General features: G+C 41.1%; 1 protein-coding gene across 1 annotated transcript in view; it reads left to right on the forward strand.

Annotated features, from left to right (window-relative positions):
• The first annotated feature begins 62 nt into the window (after positions 1-62).
• Positions 63-23,818, forward strand: part of NCAPD3 (non-SMC condensin II complex subunit D3) — a 30,497-nt gene continuing 6,741 nt past the window's right edge. The window contains exons 1-29 of the mRNA XM_083808654.1: positions 63-211; positions 961-1,115; positions 1,528-1,690; positions 1,987-2,171; positions 3,004-3,180; positions 3,600-3,661; positions 3,929-4,016; positions 5,285-5,418; positions 6,133-6,205; positions 6,808-6,933; positions 7,114-7,366; positions 7,879-7,941; positions 8,117-8,200; positions 10,930-11,003; positions 11,889-12,023; positions 12,787-13,007; positions 14,487-14,678; positions 15,017-15,114; positions 15,247-15,362; positions 16,768-16,875; positions 17,391-17,496; positions 17,593-17,700; positions 18,707-18,945; positions 19,716-19,795; positions 21,062-21,199; positions 21,536-21,669; positions 21,818-22,017; positions 22,594-22,704; positions 23,135-23,290. Coding sequence (XP_083664780.1) covers positions 142-211; positions 961-1,115; positions 1,528-1,690; positions 1,987-2,171; positions 3,004-3,180; positions 3,600-3,661; positions 3,929-4,016; positions 5,285-5,418; positions 6,133-6,205; positions 6,808-6,933; positions 7,114-7,366; positions 7,879-7,941; positions 8,117-8,200; positions 10,930-11,003; positions 11,889-12,023; positions 12,787-13,007; positions 14,487-14,678; positions 15,017-15,114; positions 15,247-15,362; positions 16,768-16,875; positions 17,391-17,496; positions 17,593-17,700; positions 18,707-18,945; positions 19,716-19,795; positions 21,062-21,199; positions 21,536-21,669; positions 21,818-22,017; positions 22,594-22,704; positions 23,135-23,290 — 3,849 coding nt within the window. The 5' untranslated portion in view covers positions 63-141. The remainder of the gene's footprint in view (positions 212-960; positions 1,116-1,527; positions 1,691-1,986; positions 2,172-3,003; positions 3,181-3,599; positions 3,662-3,928; positions 4,017-5,284; positions 5,419-6,132; positions 6,206-6,807; positions 6,934-7,113; positions 7,367-7,878; positions 7,942-8,116; positions 8,201-10,929; positions 11,004-11,888; positions 12,024-12,786; positions 13,008-14,486; positions 14,679-15,016; positions 15,115-15,246; positions 15,363-16,767; positions 16,876-17,390; positions 17,497-17,592; positions 17,701-18,706; positions 18,946-19,715; positions 19,796-21,061; positions 21,200-21,535; positions 21,670-21,817; positions 22,018-22,593; positions 22,705-23,134; positions 23,291-23,818) is intronic.

Consider the following 23,818-nt stretch of genomic DNA (forward strand, 5'->3'; position numbering starts at 1 on the left):
CCGGCCCCGCCCCTCCTCGCCGCGCAGCCTCCGCCCCTCCCCTCCCCGCTTTCCCTTCCGGGATGCCGCCCGCCCATTGGCTGCGGGCCCTGCGGCTGCTTGCGATTGGTCGGTTCGAAGGCGCCGGGCGGCGGCAACAAAATGGCGGCGGCGGCCGAGGCGGAGGCGGTGCGAGCCCTGACGGCATGGCGGCTGCGGGAGCTGCCCGGCGGTGAGGGCGGGGAGCTGGGCGCTGCTGTCACCTCGTGTGTGTGTCTGTGTCGGGGCCGGGTCCGCCCCGGTCGCGTTCTAATGTCTGTTAGCGCGGACCTGCGAACCCGTTTTGAGAGAAATTCGGGCAAAAAAATAAAAGAATTGGTTTGTGTGCCCCCTGTGTGTGTGTGTCGGGGGGGGTGGGACTGCCCCAGCGGTGTTGTAGTGTATGTTCGCGTGTGTGTGCCTCCTGTGGGTGTCTGGGGTGCTTTGGGTCTGCCCCATCTCTGCTTTAACATATGTTCGCATGTATGTGCAACCCTGTTTTTAGAGAAATACAGAGAAGAATTTAAGGAACTCTTTCTGTGCCCACTATGTGTGTATCTGGGGTGCTTTGGGTCTGCCCAATCTCTGTTTTAATACGTATTCACACTGCACACAACCCCTTATTTAGGCAAATCCACAGAACAGTTTAAGGAGCTGCGTCCTGATACCTGCCTAGATACACCCCAAAGTGTCTTAACCCCCTCGCCTTCGGTCTGGACATCGGGGTGGTCGGGGCACAAACACACCTGCTTCTCTCTTCTCCTTACCAGCATGGAAGCAACGTGAGTGAGGAGGCACTTATGTCCTAAGCCATCTGTGATCCTCTCTGAGGACCCCCTGCTGTAATTGTTGTATTCCACGTTTATTTTGGAGTGTTACTTGGAATGCAATGTGTTTGTTTAAGAAACTTCACATCTGTTTTCTTTTTTTCATTTCTTGTAGTCTGGGTGAACACGGTCTGGGACCTAGATTTCACAGAGACTGAACCTCTGGACCCCAAGATAGAAGGAGAGATCACAGAAGATGGGCTGAACGCTTTCACCTGGCTTTACCAGGCTCTATCTCCGTTCTCCGTTGTGGACAATGAGAACAGACGGGTAAGGCTGATCACACCGGGCTGCGTACTGCCCAGCAAAGACACAGGTCCTGTGTTTTGCTGTTATTCAAGGTTATCTTGGCTTGAATTTTATGAAAATATTCTGAGAGACTGCACCAGAAAACTCTTGTCTGGCATACACACCAGAATTTTTCACAGGAAACCACTTGTGTATTTTTTTTGTTAAGCATAATACGTACATGTGGTTGGTTGCAGTGGCAACTGTTAAAATATTAGTGGTAACTGTGAAGGAAATGTCTTGCCACAGTATAGCTCACAAGAATTTTTAGAGTACAGCATGAGAAAGCCCTTTGTGATAACCATTTTATCTGAGGTCTTTCTTGAGTGGGTGTCCATGTAGAGGGCTAGGTCATTGCAGGTTTTCTTACTGCTGTTCTTGTATTTTGCCTTAGAGTATCTGGGCCTTGTTTGCTGAAAACAACCTCTCGCATAACGCTCTTGTGGCTGTGTTGCACCACTTCGTCCAAGGGGGCCTGGATAAAAGAGCTAAGGCGCAGCAGAGGGTTTATGCTCTTCATGCAGCTGGGTTGTACTTCTTATTGCTCGAAATCCCAGGTGAGTGAAGGGATGAGCCTCCTTATTGTTGGATAAAACATGATTCCTTGTTGGAAGGGGGCAGTCGGGTAGTGATACCACTGGAGAATGTCATTGCTAATTGTGGGACCTGATACCAATAGGTTTTGTTCAAATGATTCTTTTTCTTCTCCTACTGATCTTTCTTAGGTTCCCAGGACAATGCTTCTGTCCTTGACATCTCCTTCATGTAAAAGCGAATGGAGAGATGGCCAGGAGATTTTCTGCTTTCTATGTATTATGTCCAGAAGGTGGCTTATATTTTCTTTTCTGGGCAGGTAGTATAGCTAGCCAGATGTTCCACATAGTGATGTTTGATAAATGTCTTCAAACCCTGAGAAAAAGCTGGCCTCAAGAACCAAACCTGATGAGGAAAAGAAAGAAGACGCATGCTCAAAGCTCTCAGACCAATTCAAGAAGAAATAGAAAGAAAGGAAAGCCAAGCAGGAATAGGAACTCCAATGTAAGATGTTTGTGTAGTCTCTTCAGATAAAAGTCTCTATTAATGAGCAAATTGTTGGCAAGCTATTTATGCTCTAGATCAGTGTGATATTTCTCTTTTTCGGCCTTTTTTTTTTTTTTCTTTTGCTTAACCTTTTCTTCAGCAGTTGGTCTGTACTTTTGATCCTCTATCTATTGTTAGGAATTTCAGAGGTCTGATGATTCAATTCAGTTCTTTGGCTGCTGACTAATAGAAAAGTAAAGCTTATTTGTCTGTGAGATATTGTTAGAAAGCTCCATAGCAAAGGGAGAAGCTAATTTATATCATCTTCTTCAGGACATCTGCAAGTTCATATGTGACAAGCTTGCAAACAGCATTCGAGTTTCCTTACTGATAGGGAGTTAAGGGCTGAATGCTGTGGTTAGCTGTACTCGGCTGCCAATTCCAATGCTTATGTGATTTTTAAATGGAAGCGAGGATCACACATCAGAAATCCCGAGAGAATATTGGTGCCAGGGGTCATGACAAGCAAGGGAAGAAGATGAATTTTCAGTTGTCATATTAGAATAATTGTCTTCAGTTCTGATGGACTTTTTCATTTGAAACCATCAGAATGAGGATAAGCTCTGCTGGAGCTTTCTTGCATTGTACCCAACTTTCATCCTTCTGCCTTTTTTTTTTTTTTTGCCATTATTAAATGCATTTAACTAATCTGAACGAAAAGACTTAGAATTTTGGATGTGAAATACTGTAGGACCTAGCCTGGGAACTCTTTGAAGCACCAAAATGTGCAAAAGAGATCAGTCACTGCTGTGGGACAAGACAGTTCTGTTTCTTCTTTCTACCAATACAGGTGGAAGAGATACTTGAGGAGGAGGAGGAGGAAGAGGACCCTGACGAGGTTTACTTTTCAACTGACGATCTTCTTCAAGTTCGCAAATCAATCTTTCTTCTTTTGAAAAACTTCATAAGACTTCTACGTAGGTTCTCCCTAAAAGAAAAACCTCAGTGTTTGCAGAACTGCCTGCAGGTAATCAGATTGTACTCACAGGACCTGAAGTCCTCCACCACAAACTCGATGCAGAACACTCTATGGACACGGGAGTGTTGGCAGTCCTGCCTTTCACAAACTGGTCCCCTGAACAGACTATTCTCTATAAATCTCAGGGCAGGGTACCTGCTCTGTGTCTGTATCTTATGCTTAGTGCTTGCTGGCTGATGCCAGCTGGGCCATTCACATTCCATTCTGTGGTGTTAACCCTCACTGTACCCCGGGGAAAGACACACAATATTGAGCCTGGGGATTTTGGGGTCTGCTTATGTTCTGCGTCATGCAAGGGACCATGGTTTCAGAGTTACAGAGCTCACGTTCTCTGCTCTGGCACCCAAGCAGGCCTGCACATCGTGTCCTCGTGTGAATCAGCTAAGCTTAGCTTTCTTTCTTTGCAGATCTTTGTTGAAATGACAAACTTTGAGCCGGTGGAACACGAGTTCGAGTTTTCAGCAACAATGTGAGCAATTAATTCTGAATGTTTATACAGTGCCTTGGAGAAGTAAAGCCCTCAGTGCTTGTGTTGTTATTATCCTGATTATACCAAAATGAAAGCATTGATTTCTTTCACAAGAGATAATTAGAACGTGTTCCACCTAGCTAAAAGTAAACAACATTTAGTGATTATTGAATGTTTTCCAGTCAGTGAGCGCAGTTAATTGTAACAGTTGTAGTAAATGTTTCTCTGATGAGAGATTAAGATATCTCTTTGCCTTCTTTTGCTTAGGAACGTTAATCAAGCCAAATATATCCCTGAGCTGGCCTATTATGGGCTGTGGCTACTGTGCTCCCCTCTGCATGGTACTGAAAATAAGGTAAAAGTTGGACAGTCTTTAGAATTCTCAATGCTCTATTGAAAAGTAGTAGTAATTTCCTTCGTTCTCTGCACATCATTTTGCTTGTGTATTTGTACTTTTATACACGTGCGTACGTGTGTTTGCCATGTCAGCCAAGATGCTTTTTTCTGCCCCAGTGCGTATTTCCTTTTATTTGTAGGATGATGCATTTCATGTGCATTATGTCTTGGGCTTTAGTAACATTTTGGACAAATGAATTGAAAGCAGAGGATAGCCGCAGTGACATTAGATCTTTGAATCTTTAAAAAGAGAACTCCAGGCTACTGCCTTTGCCTGGATTTTCTCGTCCCCTGCTAGGTGGAGCTCCAGCACTATTTCTGTAGTGTGCTGTGGCATTGGATTGTGCAGCAGAGAAGCATGATGGGATCAGGGGAAGCGTTGTGCACAGATACTGGTAAGCAGGGCTGATGCTAATTCAGAGAACACTGTGTCAACATGGAACATCCAGTTCTACCAGAAATCCGTCTACAGCTTTACATTTTTATTTTGTTAAGTTCTCCAGCAGGATGTGTCATCTCCTGCTTACCTGTGTGCGCTGGTCCTATAGATGGAGCTTTTGAACTCTGGGTGTGACTGTGCTGCTGTGCTTGGTGAATTTGCATAAACCACCTGAGCTAGCTTTGAGCTAGCAAGCCAGGGTATTGGCAGCAATCTAGTCAAAGAAGCCTGGAGCTTAGTACGCACTAACTTGATATGTACCTGAGTAGCTGCCTGGCTTTAGCAGCCTTAGACCTGTGTGTTTCAACCGCTTTGGTTTCTCCATGCAGCACAAGCTTTTCACAACAGTTTGTATCTGTAGTATCAAGATCTAGTCATTCCCTTTTTCAGACCGACCTCATCTTCCTTGTCTTTCCTGTTAGCCTGCTCAGTGAGTGACAAGGCATGCTGTGGTCCCGAAAGTGTGGCGGGGAGGAAACTCCTGAAGTTCTAGTGCACATGGCAGTAAAAACATTTATTTTAAGATGTCTTCTGTTTTAAAAAAAAAAAAAAAATTTTGAAAGCTCTTAAGTGTTACTGGACATGTATGAGAACATTACAGCAGGGGAAGTTGTGTGTATTGACGGGTCCTTTCTGAATTATTCTGCCAGAGGTCATGTTTTGTCAGGTGCTATTACTTGGACTGAAGCTTGTTTGGTTGAGAATTATTTCGTAAACCTGGTTAAGAATGCTACTGTCTGCTCCAGTTGCTACTAAAGATGAACCTGAAGATAATCTTTCCCTTCCAGGTTCTTCGTTGTGTCTTCCAACGAATCCTCAATGTCATTCTGATGGTGGAAGGTGGTGCAGGTTCCAGGCGCCCAGTTCTTGCAATCACGTCAGCTGTGATCAGTGCCAGGAATCAGGCTGTAAAATTCATCAGGTGAAGTACAGAGCTCTGGCACTACCCTTCCTGGGTATGTCTGCTCTTCTGTCTGCTTTTGCTTTACTCTTTGGTTGATAAAGGGATGAGACAAAGTGGGACTGACTTTGAAGTTTGTGCAATTGGGGCTTAATTAAAATTTGTGTAATGAGAATTTGCTGAACTTGCTGTTGGAGGGAAAATGAGGAGCTGTTTGACAGAAAAGTGACAACGAGTGGAAGGGAGGTACTTTCTGTCTGTTGCTTTGTGTCTTCAGTTTTTCAGGTTTCGTAACTTATTATTTTGTAGTTTATTATTGTGAAGAAGATAAAATATTAATAAGGAGGTCATTTCTCTTTATTTCTTTGCTTTCTCTTGCTTAAAGATGTTTTGCCTTTGATTATTCGTGGGGATCTGTGTTTTTCAAAAGTATAGTTTGTGCAGAGATCCACAGACAACATTTAATAAGTAGATTAAGAATAAAGAAGCTTTTCATATTGCCCTTTTACTTGGGAAGTACTGGAAGAAATGTTTTCTGCCTGCAAAGGCAGATTTATGTATAAAGTAAGTAGGTCTGCTCTCTGACCGTATCGTTTACACTCGCACAAGTGATTCCAGCATGTGCACCTTTCCTGACTTTCAGAATGCACTTCAAAAGGAACATCCTATACTTGATTTTTGCTCTGTTATATAAACAGCCTTATTAAAACGTGCTTGTTTTTTTCTTCTGCGCAGTTCTGTAGTAGAGGAGCTGAAAGAAGCTGCCTTTCCTGTTCTTCGAATATTACTGCAACATATCTGCACCAAGGTATGCTACTCTGGTGTATCTTGGGCTGAAGAACTTGTGTGTGGATATATTGCAGTATCTGTAACAGTTAGGAGATCCTTTTTTCATCATGTTTTATAAGGAATTAAAATATTTTCATTGTCTGCAAATTTCTTTACGGGCCGATCATATTGTTTGTTAATCTTTATTGGATTTCTCAGATATCTTCAAAATCTTGTCATGTCCTAGGAGAATAGTGACTCTTCCTCCCCTCATTTACAATAGATTGTGCCCTACTTCTGGCCTTTTGAAATTTGCAGTTGCTTTTAACGCTGTTTTAGTAGAGGAAAATGAGGATTAGGAGAGCTCTTTCTTAGCTAACCATCTGGAGACTGCCATGTAGAAACACTGCCTCTTGATTTAATCTAAGCTCCACCACTGCTTTGGGGAATTTACTTTGCGTGTGTGAGTGAGTGCTGAAGCAGTGACCAAGGAAGTTGTGATTGTTATCCCAGTGCTTCCTGAATGTGGCCATATTGCCTCATTAAATAAACAAATAATTCTCTTATGCTGTAAAATGCCCTTCTGGCTTCTAGAGCAGAGCGTTGAAATATTGTAATGTGCGATTGTTCCTGTTTTTTCAGGTCCCAGATAAGGCTGATTATCGCACATATGCTGCACAGGCCTTGGTGAATTTGCTGAATAAACTCCCTTGTATAGAGTTTGCTGACTTCATTGCTTGGCTTTACAAATACTCACACAACAGTAAAGTAAGTACATCTCCTTACTATTCTAGAGTTCAGCTACAGCAGTACTGTGAAGATGAAAAGTTCAATAGCAGTACTGAATAGCATAGTTGTTGCTGATAACCTAGAGTTTGATAAACTGAGTAGGTAAAACCTGTGCCTTTGCTTATACTGACAGAGCACCTTGTGCATTTTTTCTTTCAGATTTCCTACAGAGTGTTTGCTCTTGATGTAGTTTTAGCTTTGTTGGATATGCCAGAGAGAAACTCAGGCCTCTCCTTGTCTCTGGATCAGCAGACGTTTCTAAAGCATAAGTTCTTAGTACAGGTCATGGTGTTTGGCCGGTGTTCAGACAAAGCACCTGTGGTCCGTAGCAAAGCTTTAAACAGTTTTGCCCACTGTCTGGAAATGAAAGGTGCTGCTACCTTGGATAGTATACAGGATTTATTACAAGGCTGTAAGTATTATGGGTAAATTAAATAGTTAAAATATTTCTGGAGTTTTCTGGGGAGTAATTATTGGGAGACAGTAGAACTAGTTGTCAGGCTCTTTGAAATTTGCACTGAGTGCCCTCGTGTGTTGTGTCATAAAGAGAAGTAATAGATGAGTCTTGTTACTTGTGAAGCCTTATATTTGGAAGGCATGCATTGTCATATCTGCTCTAAATAGATTTCTGCATGAGGTATCTTTGGCAGATATTTACCAAAAAATGAAATTGTACATTTAGAAAGAGATTAATTCTTGTCTATTAGTTGATTAAGTCTTGAGTTGCCTTTTACCTCTGCTAAATTTGGTTTTTTGTGATTGGCATTCTGAACTCCCTCAGGTTTGGTAAAGGCCAGATGGCACAACTCAGAAGTGTGCATACAGCATCCACTGGTTAGATCACTTGCCTGAAGAAATTTGGAAGACAGAATATCCTGAATGAAAACGATTCATTTAATTTCTTTTTTTATTTCTTTTTGGCAGCCTATGACCATGCAGTCTTGGAAGCAAACACAAACAGTGCAAGTTTGATCACCGGTGCAGAAGGTATAGAGTCATTCTCTTATGATAAGCCTCAGACTTTTCTTGGCTTGCCATTTTCTAAAAATATGTGTGCCTATAAAACATAGGGCATGCACAAAACTCTCTGTGTAACAATGAGCCATGTTGCTGAGTTGAACGTAAGCCATTTTTATTCTTAAACTTTGAACTTTTCTTTCAGCTACATCCAACAATCCACTGAAGACCCTACCGACTTTCAAAACTATTGAGCTGACAGGCGGCAACGATACTGCTGAGCTTGATGGTACATCAAAATTATACTGGCCTTTTCAGATAGCTTTTCAAAACTTTAATTGAAATTAGATTTTCTGAAGTGTGTTCATTGTCCATTTTTCAAGGAAAGCGGAGAGATCTTTCTGTAGAGCTGTTAAAAACCACTTACGGGTGATGAAGGGGGTGGAAGTGCCAGCGATAAAGAAATACTATTTCCACTTAAGTCTGGAAAATACATTTAATCGTGAAATACTGATGTTCATTTGTACTAATGTGGTAGCAACACTTGTTGAAAAGCAGGTAATTTATCCTTTCCAAAAAGGATGGTAATTGATGTGGGATATAATACTTGTAACTCCATAAATTTAAGGGTAATTAAATCTCTTGCTCCAGCGCACAAAGAACTAATATATTTTCGCTGCATAAAACACAGCACCTTTGTCTAGCTCTGTGATGCTGGGAAGAATTTAATTCTCTGCAGCATCAGCTATTGGCTGGAGTTGAAAGCAAAGCGTGAGGTTAAATGGACTGATGCAGAATGTCAACCCAATGGTTCTAATTTCTTGATGGCATGAAATCAGCATAGAAGTTGGCTTTTGTGGCCGTGATTTTCTCTTTGAATCTCTTCAACGTAAAATCTCTTCTTCCTAACCTTTAGGCCTCTGCTGGTATCTTTGCTCTCGGTTCTTGCTGCTCACCTCTCTTGAACTGCTGACAATTCAATTTACTGCTTAGTTCGCATCCTGCACTTGTGTCTTTGTTACATTTCTCACGCTGCTCTTCATGTGGGATCTCTCTCCCTATCTCCGGGAGCCAGGCTCCTCTTTTCTCTATTGAAAGCTTTCTTTTAAAACATTTTGCTGATAAATTTCATTAATCTGCTTTCTCCGATAGAAACGTCCTCCGGGCCACTTAAGGTATTGTGCATTCCCTGTTTAGTTGCAAGCTCTGTGTGGCAGAGGATGCCTGGTTTTGTATCCGATACCCAGCTGAGCATACACTTGGCACTTGGCAAAACAAATTAAGAAAAGGATTGGATGAAGAAAGGCTGTCTGTGGCTCAAGAGGATAGCTGAGAAACAGTGCTCTCAGAGTCAGTCAAGGTGCATTAGCAAAGCTGTCTGGCACACACTTGTTTGGCTTATGCCTGTGCTCATTTTGCATTTCTATGAAGACCAAACAGCTCATATTTTAGAAGCAAAATAAATCTTAGCTGAGGATATTCAGAACTCACTATATGCACAAGGGCAAAGATAAGAAGGGTAGGGATAATCTGCAGGGTGAAGTGTGCTCTACAGAATATTCAGTGCCCGACAGTGCATAAACAGTGTGTTCCCTTGCTAGTTCTCAGCCATTTAGGACTCAGGGGGGTTTTGTTTGTTTTTCCTATGTCACTGTGAGTAAAAATCAATGACAATTGTCAAAGTGTGACTAATTTAGCAGATTTGGTCACCTTCACAGGAGCTGAATTTTTTTTTCCTTTGGCAAAGTCTTGCAGCGAAAAGGTTCTGTGCTTTTTCCATCAAGCTGTTCTGAGGAGGAAGATGCAATTGTAGTTACCTGCCAATTAAGAAAGTACTAATCATGCAGATCAAAACCCCTTTGCTTCCTTTGGTAAAAGCCTACTTTCAAACTACTGTTGGTTATTTCCCTGTGACTAATCCTGTTTTTTAACGGCAACGCAGTAGACCTCCAGATGAATCTCTCAAAGTAACAGGTTACCAGATTTGGCATATTTTTAGGAAATCTTTTACTGCCAGAATTCTAATAAGTATTAATAAATAGAAGCCTTAAAAGCAAGAGTAAAATGGTTGAGATCAGTATTGTCAGTAGTCCACTTAAATTATTCAAAAGCTGAGAAATAGTTGTTGCTTTATGTATTCAGTAGTGTGTCAGTTAATAAAATATTTTATTATTATAAAGTAAAATGTATTTTTCCTGAGAATGTGCAGAAATATGTATAAATATGGCTGTGAAAAGTAAAACTTAAGGTTTAACTTTCCGTTTAGTGAGGGGGATGTGCTCTGGTTTCCTTGCAAACTCCTGGGTTCTTTTTTGCATCTGCCATTCTGCAACCTCAGGGAATTCAGTCAGATCCAAAATGGAGTGGTTTCCCCTCTGTAAAATAGAGTAGTTCATGTATTAGTACTTTATGCTGTGTGGAGCTGTGAGGCATAACTCAGAAAAGGTTGTAGACATTCTGAGCTCTTTGCATACAAGTTGATTGATCTGTCATGGGTCTGTAGCGGATCCATTTATGGGTTACTCTGTGTGGTTTTCCCACAGATGGCAGAGTTACTTGTGCCTGTGACTTTTGTTGGAACCTTGCATGATTTGTCTGATGAGCTTTCAAGCTTTGAAGGTAGCCTAACATCTTGTATATAGAAAAATAGATGCATTGGAAATTACAAATAATTTCTTTTTGCTGTGTGTATCGAATGATTTGGTACATTGCTTTCTTTTGTAATAAGTCCTAGGACTTATTTTCAAAGTTAAAGAACTTGATTTTTTTTTTCCTCTGGCAGAATGGCAGCTGCAAAGAACCCAAGATTATTTCCAATTTTTTTTTTCTTGTTGTGCTTTGTTCCATCCCAATCTCTTGCCTCTGAAAGCCTTGGGGAACAAATTATTGTTCAGCCAAGTTCAGAGCCGTGTTCCTTCTTGTTTCTGCACAGCGTACTGCATGTTAGCACTGCAAAATGGTGGGGGGAAGTCTGTCTAGGTGGGTATTATAATTTCTTTTTATCATGGTTTTGGATAGGAAAGGAAATCGTGGCCATGCTCAGACTGAGAGTTGGGGATGAGAAAACCAACGTGAGGAAATCTGCTCTCCAGGTACAGTGTTTTCTGCCTGTGTTCTTGTTCTGCATGATTACCCAGAATGAAGTTAAAATAATCAGGCAATAACAAACTGTATTCAGTTTGCCCATCTGTAGTTTTTTGCTGTTCCTACAGAATGTTTATAAGCCTTAAAAAGGTCTTGTTTAATAGTTCCTCGTAAGTAAACGATGCAAGCATGATGACAAATTTTTTCTAGTATTCTTGCTGGCATTCACTTACTCCATCACTTAGAGAGCCTCTTTTCAAGTGTCAATAGCCATTCAACTTCAGTGACTTCCTTATAAACTCAGGCATAATGGGTGCTTAATTTTGTTTCAACCTTGTTAACAGACGTTAGGTTATACCTACCATCCTTTTGAGGAATGCCTTGCTTTGCTTGTTGCTTAATTCTTTCTAATTAAGTCATGAGCTTTAAAAGAGATTCTTCAATGAAAATTTCATCATTTTATTAAATATGCATCTGCTGTTGACTGGCTTTATATCAGTCTTCTTTCCCCCAGTTCTTCCCCTTCAGTTCCCAGGCTGTTTTGAGCTTCTCAAGTTTAGGATTTATAACTGTTTTGTTGAGAGGCTTTTCAGTTCCCCCCCCTTTATCGCTGGGTAAGAGACATAAGTCATGCAAGAGAAATGTCAGTTTCAAGGGGAAATTGTGACATTAATTCTATACAGAATTCTGTTTTAAAATCTGAATGACTGAAAGGATGCTTTCTGTACTAAGTTCTACCCGGTACGTGGAAATTATTAATATTATTCTTTGCTCTCAGTGAGATACTTTAATCTCTAGTTGAAGTTAATGGGGAGTAGAATATATTTTTGATTTGTTACCCAGCGCTCTTGGCCTGTATTCCCAGCAAAATTGTGCGGGTATTTGACTTCCAGGTTTTTATGAACATCCTGAAACACAAAGTGATCCCTTGTACTGCAGAAGATTTGTCCACTCTTCAGGACCGTTGCCGGGACCCTGCTGTTTCTGTGCGGAAGCAGGCCTTGCAGTCTATAACAGAGCTCCTTGTGGTGAGAAAAAAATACCGTGAACTCTTATCCAGACCTGAGGTGGATGAAGTGTAGGTTGAAATGAGGAGGACACAGGCAAATCTGGTACACATCAGTTGTTCGTTCACCAAATTTTGTTTTATGACTGCATTTTATTTTTTTATTATCTTTTGACTTGAAGTCATAACTTACACATACTTGTGATTTATGTAGGATGCTTCCAGCTGTTGGAAACATTTATATTCCTGACTGTTGATTTATTTGTCATGGAGAAAATGCTTATGTTGCTGGCCTTCTCAAGTTAGCAGGGGGGAAAATCTGAATCACTCCACTGAGATGTAATATGCAGATGATAGCACTGTAATATTTTTCCTCTTCTATTTATTCTCAAAGGTTTAGTAACTTAGTGTTGGAGTGTAAGGTTGATATTAATCAAAACTCTTTGGTTTTAGTGTTAAATCATCTGCTGTACAGCTTTATTGCGATACTATTGCAATTATTTATAGGGTTTAAAAAGAAAACAAAAAAGTATTACAGTACTTTACCCCAGGTAGCCTGATCATAGTTACAATCATACCTTGTGTGGTGTCAAGGAAATTTGTTCCCTTGTCCCATATGCTGTCATATCACAGTGCTAGTTGAGCAGTATGCTGGCTTATTAAAATGTATTTCAAAAGTTGGTAGATGACTCTCAGGGTTTCTAGGTCCTTGCTGATCTTACCTGTGCCTATAGGACCATATAATAACTAAGAAATGTTTTTAATATGAAGTGCGTTTCTCTCAGTCTCAGCATGATAACGTCCTGGTGCAGAAGGCCTGGTTACACGGAGTTGTGCCTGTTGTGATGGACACTGAAAGTTCTGTTCAAGAAAAGGCCTTGGATTGCCTTGATCAGGTCTTGTTGCAGCATATAAAGCATTATAAGAAGTTCCAGAGCGAAGATGAAAAGCAGGTTCTAGCATGGGAGCTCCTTACCCTCTTGACTTCGGAGAGCCAGGAGCTGAGGTAAGTGTGTCTCTCTCTGCATTGGGGGTTTTGCTGGCATTTCCGTAACAGCACTTTGTCTAGTGCCCTGGATGTCTTTATTGCCTTTAGTACATTAGCATTCATGGACAAAATCCATATTTTTTTTTTAAACTTTTGATTGTATTGGAATGTGCAGCTTTTTCTTTACAGTAGGAAATTGCCTATTGACCAGAGGACTAGGATAGGAGCATGAGCTTATACTCAGCTCTCCGATTCCTCGTGTGACCACAGACCATTATGTATCATAGTTTACATATTATTTAAATGCATGAGCTGTCTACTGCACAAGGGCAAGAAACTAAATTTATTGGTGGGTTGGGTTTTTTTAAGCTATTTGAATTTTCAGCTTGAAGCATACTGCTGCTAGAGATGGAAGCTATCACGTTGTGAGCTGCTTGTGCTGCTCTGCCAGCTCTTAAGACAGAGGAACTGTCAAACAGACACATTGGCAGCTGGTGAGGAGAGTGTAGTTTTGCTTTGTGTCAAGTATTTTTATTTGCTCATGTTACCTGTGCAGTCTCCCTGAACTCTAGCGTTCATATACGGGAATGTCACCTGCTATTCTTGGTGTGTTGATAGCAGCATGAATGTTAAATGGAGGTGTTCTGATGACAGAAGTAAGAGAGGGTATATAAAGAAAGGAGAAGATCTCCTTTTATTAATTCTGATGTACAATATGTTACTTGTCTTATGACAAACAGAGTTATTCTGCCTTTTGCAGAACGCTGTGGGATGAAGCAGAAGAAATGGGATAACACAGTATGGCAAGGACACAACATTGATCAAAGACAGCTGTATGTTTATTAGTCAACAGGGCATAACAGCTCTGAAATAGAAAATGAGATACTGGTTGTGCTGCCTTGCCAATCTGTACCACTGTCAGTGATCTAATTTGGGCTATTTTATGACATAGTTTGCGGAGTTGTGGCACCTTCTACTTCATGACCTTAGAGTACCTTGCAGCTTGATAAATATTAGAACTCTTTCTGTGTGAAGTGGGTAACTAGGGCTAAACAGAAAAACGGGCAGCTTGTGGTGCCTCAACATCATAGCGTCCTGTTCCGTTATGGGTGTTCAAATAAAAACTGCTAGAAAGTCTTTGGTACAGGTTGCTGAAATGTTTTCTTGATTCGTTGTGATACCAGTTCTCCTGTCTCACTGACACGCTGCGCTATATTCATGCTTGTGTGGCAGCTCTGTGATGCAGTAGGACTGGTAACTGATCTGAACTGTAACCATCAGAGCAGGTAACTGAAAGTGTGACCAAAAATCCTGCTAGTGAAATATGTAGTGGAAATCTTGACATATTCTGGGAAGTAGGAATGTGAAGTGATAGCAGCTTTCTTGTGTTTTCCAGTGTATCCTGGACGGAGGTGCTGGGTTTTACTGGCAGTGTCCAAGAGCAAGTGTTTTGTTCACTCTTTGTTTAACTTGTGTTTCTTTCTTTCTTCCTTGTAGCCGTTACATGAACAAAGCTTTTTATATTTGGTCGCAGCAGAAAAAATTCTCTTCCACTTTCATCAATAACGTGATGTCTCATGTGGAAACGGAGCATGCTGTGCCAGCTTGGATGTTGCTGGCTAAGGTGGCAGGTTCTTCACCCAAGCTGGATTATTCCAAGGTCATTGAATCCTGGGACAGTGTCAGCAGGTATACATGTGCTTTGAACTCTTCCCTCCGTTCTGCAGGAAAGAGGCAGGAGTAAAGATAAGGAGGAATGCAAGGGAGCACTTTCTGTCCTTTGACAGGCAAAGTGCTGCTTAGATCACCATTCTTTATTCAGGCAACTGGTCTGTGCAGCTAGGAAGCAGGTGTAATGGCCCACAGATTTGTGCAGTAATGAAGTCTTACATTAAGCTTTTGGAGTTTTCATTTGGTTTGACAAGTCTGCCTTGATAATACATAGCCAAGGTGAAAGGATTTTTCTACCGTGGTTTGGTGGTGTTCCGCAGCATTAATTTTGGTTTGTCCACGCTGCTGTTTTTCAGGCAGCAGAACACGAGCACTGACACTATAGGACATATACTGTGTGTCATCAGTCATGTCGCAAAGCACCTCCCTAGGAGCACCTGCGAGAGGCTGATTGGTGAGTGACTGAGAAGCTGCAGAGTGGAAGGCAGAGTTCGGTTTTGTCTCACAGCTTAGCAGTTATTTCTTCTCCACAAGCAGTTGATTAGCTTAAAAAACGCTCATTTTATGTGTGTGGTCTCCTTTTCAGATAACATCAGTTGCTGGCTGAAAGAGTTTCGATGTCCCCTGGAGGTGATTAGCCCAGCTGTAGAAACTCTGCAGAAGCTCTGCCATGCGTATGCAGATGTACCAGAGAAGACACAGGTGTGACTTAAAATACACCTTTTAAAATAGCTTGTCTCACACTTGGGAGGGCTTTCTCTTGAAGGCAACTTCTGTCTCCAGTCTGTTGGTTGATTAGCTCACTAAACAATGATGATCTGTCTGCTGCAGCTCAAGTTTGTTCTGCTTAGCCGTCTTACTTGGTACACTGCCGTTTTGCTGGAGAGCATCGTCTAGCTAAGGATGGCCTTGTAGAGATCTTTCGTCAGAGTTTTTGGTTTTGTTTTACAGCTGAAATGCCTTGCACTGACCTTCTGTCCAAGTTTACAGCATTCCTAAAGGAGACCTATTGCTCTGCCGCTACTGTAGCAGCTATTTCTTGGGCTTGGTCCAGTTAGAAGCCATAGGTTTATCCTGTAAGCTCTGATTATTCTATACGAGAGCTGCTGTAGATACACACATTTTCTAGGCCTATTTCGTGAGCTCTAACACGGGGTTAGTAACACATCATTTGCACTTTTTTTTCTGCCAAGTTCCCCATTTGCTTTATGGCATAGCTTTGTTTAGTAGTGAGGTGAGCTACGTTTTGCTGGTAAAATAATGATGTCAGCCTGAGCACAGTCACAGAGAAGCTAGAACTAGTGCAGGCCTCTCTTGCTAATGATGTATGTGTTGTGATTCTCTTTTAATATTGATGACCGTTGTTTTATAATAGGCATCCCAATGAAGTTTAGTAACTAGTGCTAAACTGCATATGCCATTCTTCAGAGGCCAGGGTGGATTGATGGTTGGGTTTGTTGCTTTTTTGTTTTCTTTTTTGTATTGTTTTATTTTTTAAATTCACAATCTGAAAATCCTCCCTGTTAGATATAGTCATTACAATATGTTAACTTGCAACTGAGTGCAGGTGTACCTATACATTGGTTACTTCAGCAGCTTTAACAGCATAACTGCCATACATATATGTATTTAGTTTCTTATGCTACAAGTTTTAGATGGTAGAAAAAGAGAGAAATGATGCTTTATTCTCATTCACAATCTGGCAGATGACTAGCTTTTTTGGTTCTCCCTCCCGCTTGGAATTTGCATAATATTTTCATTTGAATGGAACCACAGTTTTGAAACAACATTTTAAAATTCATACAGACAACCTCAAATGCACTGGATATAAGTGGAAAAGTCACCTGAATTCTTTTTGTTTAAACCTATGGGATTTCTATAATGAAGTAAACTTAGGCCTGTGGATCAGTGAAAGCCAGGTTCTTCAAGCTGTTTTGGTGCTTTGATGTGCAGGAAAAAGGCTGTCAGACAGAGTCTGATGGATTTCAACGGGACCTAGATTATTAAAAGTATAGAAGGGTTTTCAAATTGAGGATTTGTGTGTGGAGATGTATCGTGTCTACACTGTGTTTAATTAAGTGCCGAATTTTGTTTTGTTATGGAACAGAAGCTGCTCGACCAGGTGTATGGAGACTTAGTAACCACCTGTGAAAGTTATATTTCGAATATAGTCCTCAAAGAAGATGGAGCGGAGCAATTGCAAGAAGATCTCTTTGTAAGTTTGGTTCCCCTTTGTGGACTGGTCAAATGACGTAGGTATTCTCAAAATGGGTATTCTACAGAGTTCGTGCCAGTAACTATTACATGGGAAAGTACTGATGTACACACTTTGTGTATATGGTAATGGGATCTCGTATCTGTGAGCCCGAGTGTACAACAGTTTTATACGTTAGAAATTGCTTTAAGGATATGATGCCCGTTGTATTTTTAATAAAATGACAGGGTTTTTTTCTTTGCTTTTCCAGTCATACTTTTTAGATTGGCTGTTTGGAATGAAGTCTGTGAAATGTGTAGAATTCTTTAAGGTTTACCTAAATATTGTTAGCATATAGGGAGGTTTTATAGTATATTAAACACACTCCCCACTTCTGTTTCAAAGTTTCACTTTTTATTCTCTAGCTGCTGTCTTCTTGAAAGAACTGAGGGAATTTTAAGTTGTCTTTGGAGAAGTAACTGTACTGACTCCTGCTGACTTGCCTTTTGACCCCAGTGTTGCTTTTTTCTTTGTAGGTGAGACACCTCTTCACCTTGGGTGAGGCTGCACAGCTGTGTCCAGCCAAAGTGGAGAAACGCATCTTTCTTTTGATACAGTCCATTCTGGCTTCTTCTAACCAATGTGAGGCACTCTTTCCTTACTGCCTTTAATTTTGCTTTTACGAACAACACTGTTACCCGAAAAGCATGTTTTCATTCCTGACCTGTTCTTTCGTAGTGTCGAGTTCTCTAGATGGTGAGGAAACTCCAGCTTCGCAGCCACTGTCCCAATTTAGAGGATCAGCTATGCCTCCAGTGATCAGAGCTCATGCATTCATTACTCTAGGTAAGCACTGTCCTGCAGCAGAACTGCCCTTGTTCATCCAATTCCCACTCTTTCTGTCTGTTTCCTGGTTAAATTCTGTTACAAAGCCATGTTTGTTATAACAGATAGGCGCAGTGCTCAGTGTTTGTGTCGCCTCAGTTCATAGCTTTTAGCAATGCAGATATCCATGGTAACAAGTTGCACAAACCATAAAAATACTACCATGCATGCAACTATTTTTCAAGTCCGTTAATGCATTTTTCCTAGATAGGTGTGCAAGTGATAAACGGTTAGCGATGCAGACTTGTGCTGGCCTTGTACTCAGAATTGGTTGCTGGCTGAGAGATCCTCTTACCTGTAGTAAGGTGCTCAACACGGGATGAAGAAAAGCTGGTACAGTTCAGAGCAGAATGACTGTACATAGTTACTTGTCCTCCTTAGTACAAATGACCATGTGATAGAAGCCTGGTCAAATCTGCATCTGCAGTGTAATGAAGAGTGCTAAGTGAAACTGGTTTTGTAGTACTTCTGTGGTTATGAACAAATCTCTTCAATATCATTCTTCTAAACTTCCCAAAGCAGTTGAGAATACTTTTTGTACAGAGCTTAGAAACAGTTAGGAAGAAGTGATGTTAGCATGCGGGCTATTTTATTTTAAGTTGGTTTAGAGATGCTTTTAGAGGTGGGTGTCTCCCTGCTATGCCTATGACAGCTGGGGCTGTTCTTTTTAGCTGCTTTGAATAATACCCTATACACAGGAATAGTTCTCTGTGAAGGAGGGAATTTGGCATTGAGACCCACACTATAGGTCTAAGAAGAATTTGGAAGAACTCCTTGAAGTATAATCTCTTTGAGAGGTTGTGCAGATTGCTCATCAAGTTTCATCTTGTGTTTCTTGTTTATTCCCCTGTTTGCTTCCTGATTCCTCTTGGCTCATACTGGTCTCAAAGGAGGCAGTAAGCTGGGCTGTGTTGGTTAGGAAGAAGAATATATTCACAGCACTGACAGTCTCATCCCCATTTCACAGGTAAACTGTGTTTGCAGCATGAAGATCTGGCAAAGAAATGCATTGCAGCTCTAGCTCGAGAACTGGAGGTGTCGCATGATGTGGCTGTTCGCAATAACGTCATCATCGTTATGTGCGACCTGTGCATCCGCTACACCACCATGGTGGACAGATACATTCCCAGCATTGCGTTGTGTCTGAAAGACCCACACCCCTTCATCCGTAAGCAGACGCTGATCCTGCTTACCAACCTTCTGCAGGTAAACAGTGGTCCTGAGCATGTGTCTGACAGCCAGCTTCAGTTACCTCAGTTGTGCTAAATGCTGGCAACCTGGCCAACGGATGTATTGCCTATAAATTGATTCTGGAGCATTGCTGCAATCTACCCTAATTTAAAATAACTTCAAACACGTATTTTGGTACTGCTCTTTTTTGTGAGGTAGGCAAAACGCTCCTCAATGACACTTAGCACAGTTGGATAACGAGATTATTTTTATTCAACAGTTATCTCCTCTCTCATCTGCTTTGTATTTCTTTGAACTCCCTTGCATTTCACTCCTATAGGAATGAATATAAAAAAACATCACAGCACCTTTTTCTCCTGCTGTCTCTGCTTATTGTTTTAAGGTTGTGAATGTTGAGTGGCTGACAATGTTTGCCCTCCCAGTGTTCAGATGAAGCCAAACAAGGCAGATTTGGAGTGCATTTGGCTCTGAGAACAGTGTTGAATAGCATCTGTGTCTTTGGCATTGGAGAGCAGATTTCTCTTGATTCTACTTTTTTATTGGTATCTGTGGTAAACCTAGAGGGTTGCTGCTGTGGCATTTATTCTGCTTAAAGCATCCCCCAGAACATTCTCTTTTTAAGGTTTATTTTGTGTACATATGGGTGAAGTTCTATAGTTAGCTTATTTGCCTGATGCACATTCTGTTAGGCTCCATCAGATATTGCCCTGGCTGCACTCTGAAGATTCACACCCGAATTTTTCCTGGTTCAGGCTGATAACTTACTGTCTGTCCTATCCTTATAGGAAGAGTTCGTGAAATGGAAAGATTGTCTCTTCTTCCGTTTTGTCAGCGTCTTGGTGGATCCAAATCCAGATATTGCCAGGTAAAATACTCATCTGTAAAATACTGTAGGAGTTGAAGATCAGAGATGTACTCAAAAAGTTTTGATCTTGCACCTTCACCATGTGAAGAAAAATTTCAGTGAGAGAGCAAAGGATTCTCTCGTTAACCTCTTCGCTTCTACAGTTGTTAACACTTTAGGGTCTGGAATGGTAGCAAAGGAGTGGTGAACCTCTTTACAAGTCAATTGGAGGTCCCAGTGTAGCAAGCTGTCTTCAAAACATGCAGCTCTGTTCTATTTTTGACTCTCAGATACCCAGAAAAAAGGAATTTTTGAAACAAGCCTTTATGAAATCTTCCTTTTGGTTTTCTAATAGCTCTGTATTGTGCGCTGGTTTTGCTTTAGGAATAGGGTTAGAAATTCCTTTTTCTTATGCATGCCTTGTCTTTTTAAGCTTTGTACCACATTTTTTAATATTTTGACTTATTAGAAGAGTTATGCACGCTGACCTTAAGTGCACATTTATGAAGCTTTTGTACGTTTCAAAGTCTCAAGCTTCTCTGTTATGTGAGAAACGAGAGGGAGGCACATTCCTCCAAGGGGGTGGTAGGTTGTGTGGGGATGCTGGATTCACTGGAGGCTTGGACAGCTTTCTACTGTTTCTACCTGGAATGCTCAAGTTGCAGATTGGTCTTTCCAGGGCCATCAATCTATTGTTGCTTACTAGTGCATATTCACATCTTTTCTCTTCAGTGGGTTTTTAATGTGTAAAAATGGCTTTCCAGTAGATGGTGGCATTGCAACATGTCGTTCCTAGAGCTTTAGCTGTGAAACACGCTGCTACTTCATCAGGGACCTTTTTCTTTGCATCTGCATTCAGTGGCTGCATCCAGACAAAAATACTTTCTTCAAGTCTGAGATTGACTTTCAGCTCTTGGAGGACTTGTGGTGATTAACTTTTTGCAAAGTACTGTGTCCCAGCCACAATGGAACTTAAGTCGTATAAATAATGAAAATGCTGTGCCTGGATTCAAGTTGAAATTTATTTCTGTCTCTGCTTTAATGGCAAGAAGCAAAGTAGTATCGTGGATGCTGAAAAAGTGTATTTTTCTAGATGAAAAAGAGCTTAAAGTCAATAAGGTGGTATCCTTGTTCAAACCCTGATGTAGCTGGGCAAGAATTAAATGTGGTATTCAGGGGGATTTGAGAGACTCATCTTCCTGCTTTACTGCTTGTGACCCTACACTGTGTTTCAGGGGTGGCTTTTAGAAGCTGTCTGGTAAAATTCTTCCTTTTCCTCCTTTCCAGGTTTGGAGAGTTCTGCTTGGTGCATCTCTTACTGAAGAGGAATCCAGTAATGTTCTCCCAACACTTCATTGAATGCATCTTCCATTTCAATAGCTATGAGAAACACGAGAAGTACAACAGGTTCCCCCAGAGCGAGCGGTCAGTTGAGCACATTTGTATCGTCGTACTGCTAAACGATGAATTGTATGGTCACGCAGTCTTTGGTTACAGCAAAGCATTCCTGGTGGTTTGTAATTACTTATGCAAAAAGGGGGAAACAGCTCAGGGAGATAGGGAAGGCAGAACACTTAATTTAACACTGGGACACTTCTGGGAGGACTTCTGCATGTAATTTGTGGGAACCTGTGATATCCTAACAGGCTTATGGGTCTCAATAGTGACATTCAAATGTTTCTTTTTGATTTAAAGCCTTATTATTTTTGAGAGATCGCATAATGTGACTTGACCCATGTAAAATATCTTGCTCTACTACAGGGCGAAGAATCTCTTCTCTCTGAAAGGAAAAGGTAACAAAGAAAAAAGGATGCATATCTACAGGTTCCTCCTGGACCATTTTACAGATGAGCAGAGGTTCAACATTACAACAAAGATCAGCCACAGTGTCCTAGGTAGGGGTCTGTCTTTACGAAAATATGACGACGAATCTGGCAAACAACTGGTGTCTATAAAAGCTGTGAGTCCAGCAGTAAATTCTTGACTTTCCTGGCACTGCTTTTCCCAGTAAAATGGTTTTTACTTCTTCCCTGCCTGTTGCAGCATGCTTTGTGGATAAGGATCTTCCACTGGACATGGAAGCCAGTGAGCTGCTCTCAGATACATTTGCAATCCTTAGCTGCAAAGAAATCAAGCTATCAACTATGAGATCAAAACCTGATGAGGACATGCAGCCTGAAGACGATGAATTGGCAATGGCCAATGCTGTCATGCAAGCAGCACAAAAAAAGCTCATTTCACAGGTAAATGGCACTTAATCTGGTGCGGGAAGAGGGCCGTCCACCATGCTGGGAGGACTTTTACTTTTCTGTGATGGAGAAACTTAAAACAAAAATTATCCATGTAACATAACAATGCCAAGGACATACTGTACATGCATGGTGTTAACCAGGCTCTGTCTGTAGATCTGCTCTGATCTGAGGGCACCTGTGGAAGCAATGTGTGTCATGAAAACGAAGTGTTAATGCTGGATTTGTAATTTGTAATGGATGCTGGTACTTGACCTGTCAGTTGAAATGAACAAATGTTCATTTCCTCTGAAATCAGTGAAGCTATGCTAGGTTAAATTTGTTCCACAGATCTCTTATTGAGAAAGCATCTGAACATAACATTGGGTTTTGGTGTGCTTTTTGGTAATTTGCTTTCAGTGTGCAAACTGACTTGGTAGTAAATCTTGAAAGCCTATGTACATGCATGCAGCATAAAAGCAGACTTAATTGCGATAATTCCTCTCGCTTAGGCCATTCATCTAACACCAGAGTGACTTCTCCTTTATTGCATCTTGTAACTATGTTTATGTCATGCCTTGTTTGAAAAAGGTTCAAAAGAAGAACTTCGTAGAAAACATCATCCCAATAATCACATCACTGAAGTCTTTGATGGAGCAGAAGAAGATCCCAGCTCTTAGGGACCTTATGAACTACCTACGGGTAAGAGGAAGTGTTTTCTTGTTATTGTGGTTTGTTGTTGTTTTTTTTTTCCCCTCTCTTAATTTAATGTGTTAGATGTGCAATCAGTAATGGAACGAACAGTCTTCTTAGAAGGAAATTTGGAAGGCATATGATGTTGTGACACTGCCACTGTGTTAAATAAGGTAGGTGGAGGGATTTTAGATAAGGATCTCACAGTGTGTTACGTGTGAGCCTCCTCATGGAACGTGGGCAGAAAGCTTGAATGCTGGAAAGCTTTTTCATGTTCTGAAGTACAAATTGGAATTTCAACTCTTAGTCTGTTAAAAACACCTCTGCTCTACCAACTGGTATTTCCTTTTGCACTTAACCAGCTGTGATCTGAATGGAGACATGAATCAGTATTCGGGAGAGATTTCTGAAAGAGTTTAAACATTCCTTATTGCTCCAGGAAGTGATGCAAGATTACCGAAATGAAATCAAAGACTTCTTTGCTGTGGACAAGCAGCTGGCAGCCGAGCTGGAGTACGATATGAAGAAATACGAAGAGCAGCTGGACAGGGAGAAGGAGTCAGACCAAGAGCATGTCTCAGCATTGCAGGCAGAGGTTGTTGGGACCATTAAGTCCGTATGCGTGCTGTCTCTTCTCTTTGTACACAAAGTTTTTTTAGAACCCAGACTCTATATGTCTGTGGACATGGTAATGTTTTCATACCTCTGTGCATTTGCTGACAAGAAGCTTTGGCTTCAGTCATCTGATATGCTTAGAACAACAACAACAAACACACACTGGCTAAAGAGGAGCAACAATTAACATAAAAATAAATCAATTTAAAGGGAAGGACAAGTCTAATTTCCCACTGTCTGTCCTTATATGCTGCGTTGCTCTCTGTTTCCAGAGTGGTAATGATAAACAGGTCAAACAGAAAAGGATTAATTTTGGCTGATTTTAGATTTATACAGAATGGAAACTTACATCTGTGCTAGTCATGCAGATCCTCATTTAAAGTCAATGGTAAAAAATGAGCATGTGCTTAGTTCATTTGTCCTGAATTATTTTAGATACCTACCTTAAGATGAGATGACTTTTACCCTGGCAACCTGACTTTAAAGAGCACCTATATATAGACCTCTA

Source organism: Anser anser, assembly GCF_964211835.1.
Source record: "Anser anser genome assembly, chromosome: 22".
NCBI classification, from domain to species: Eukaryota; Metazoa; Chordata; class Aves; order Anseriformes; family Anatidae; genus Anser; species Anser anser.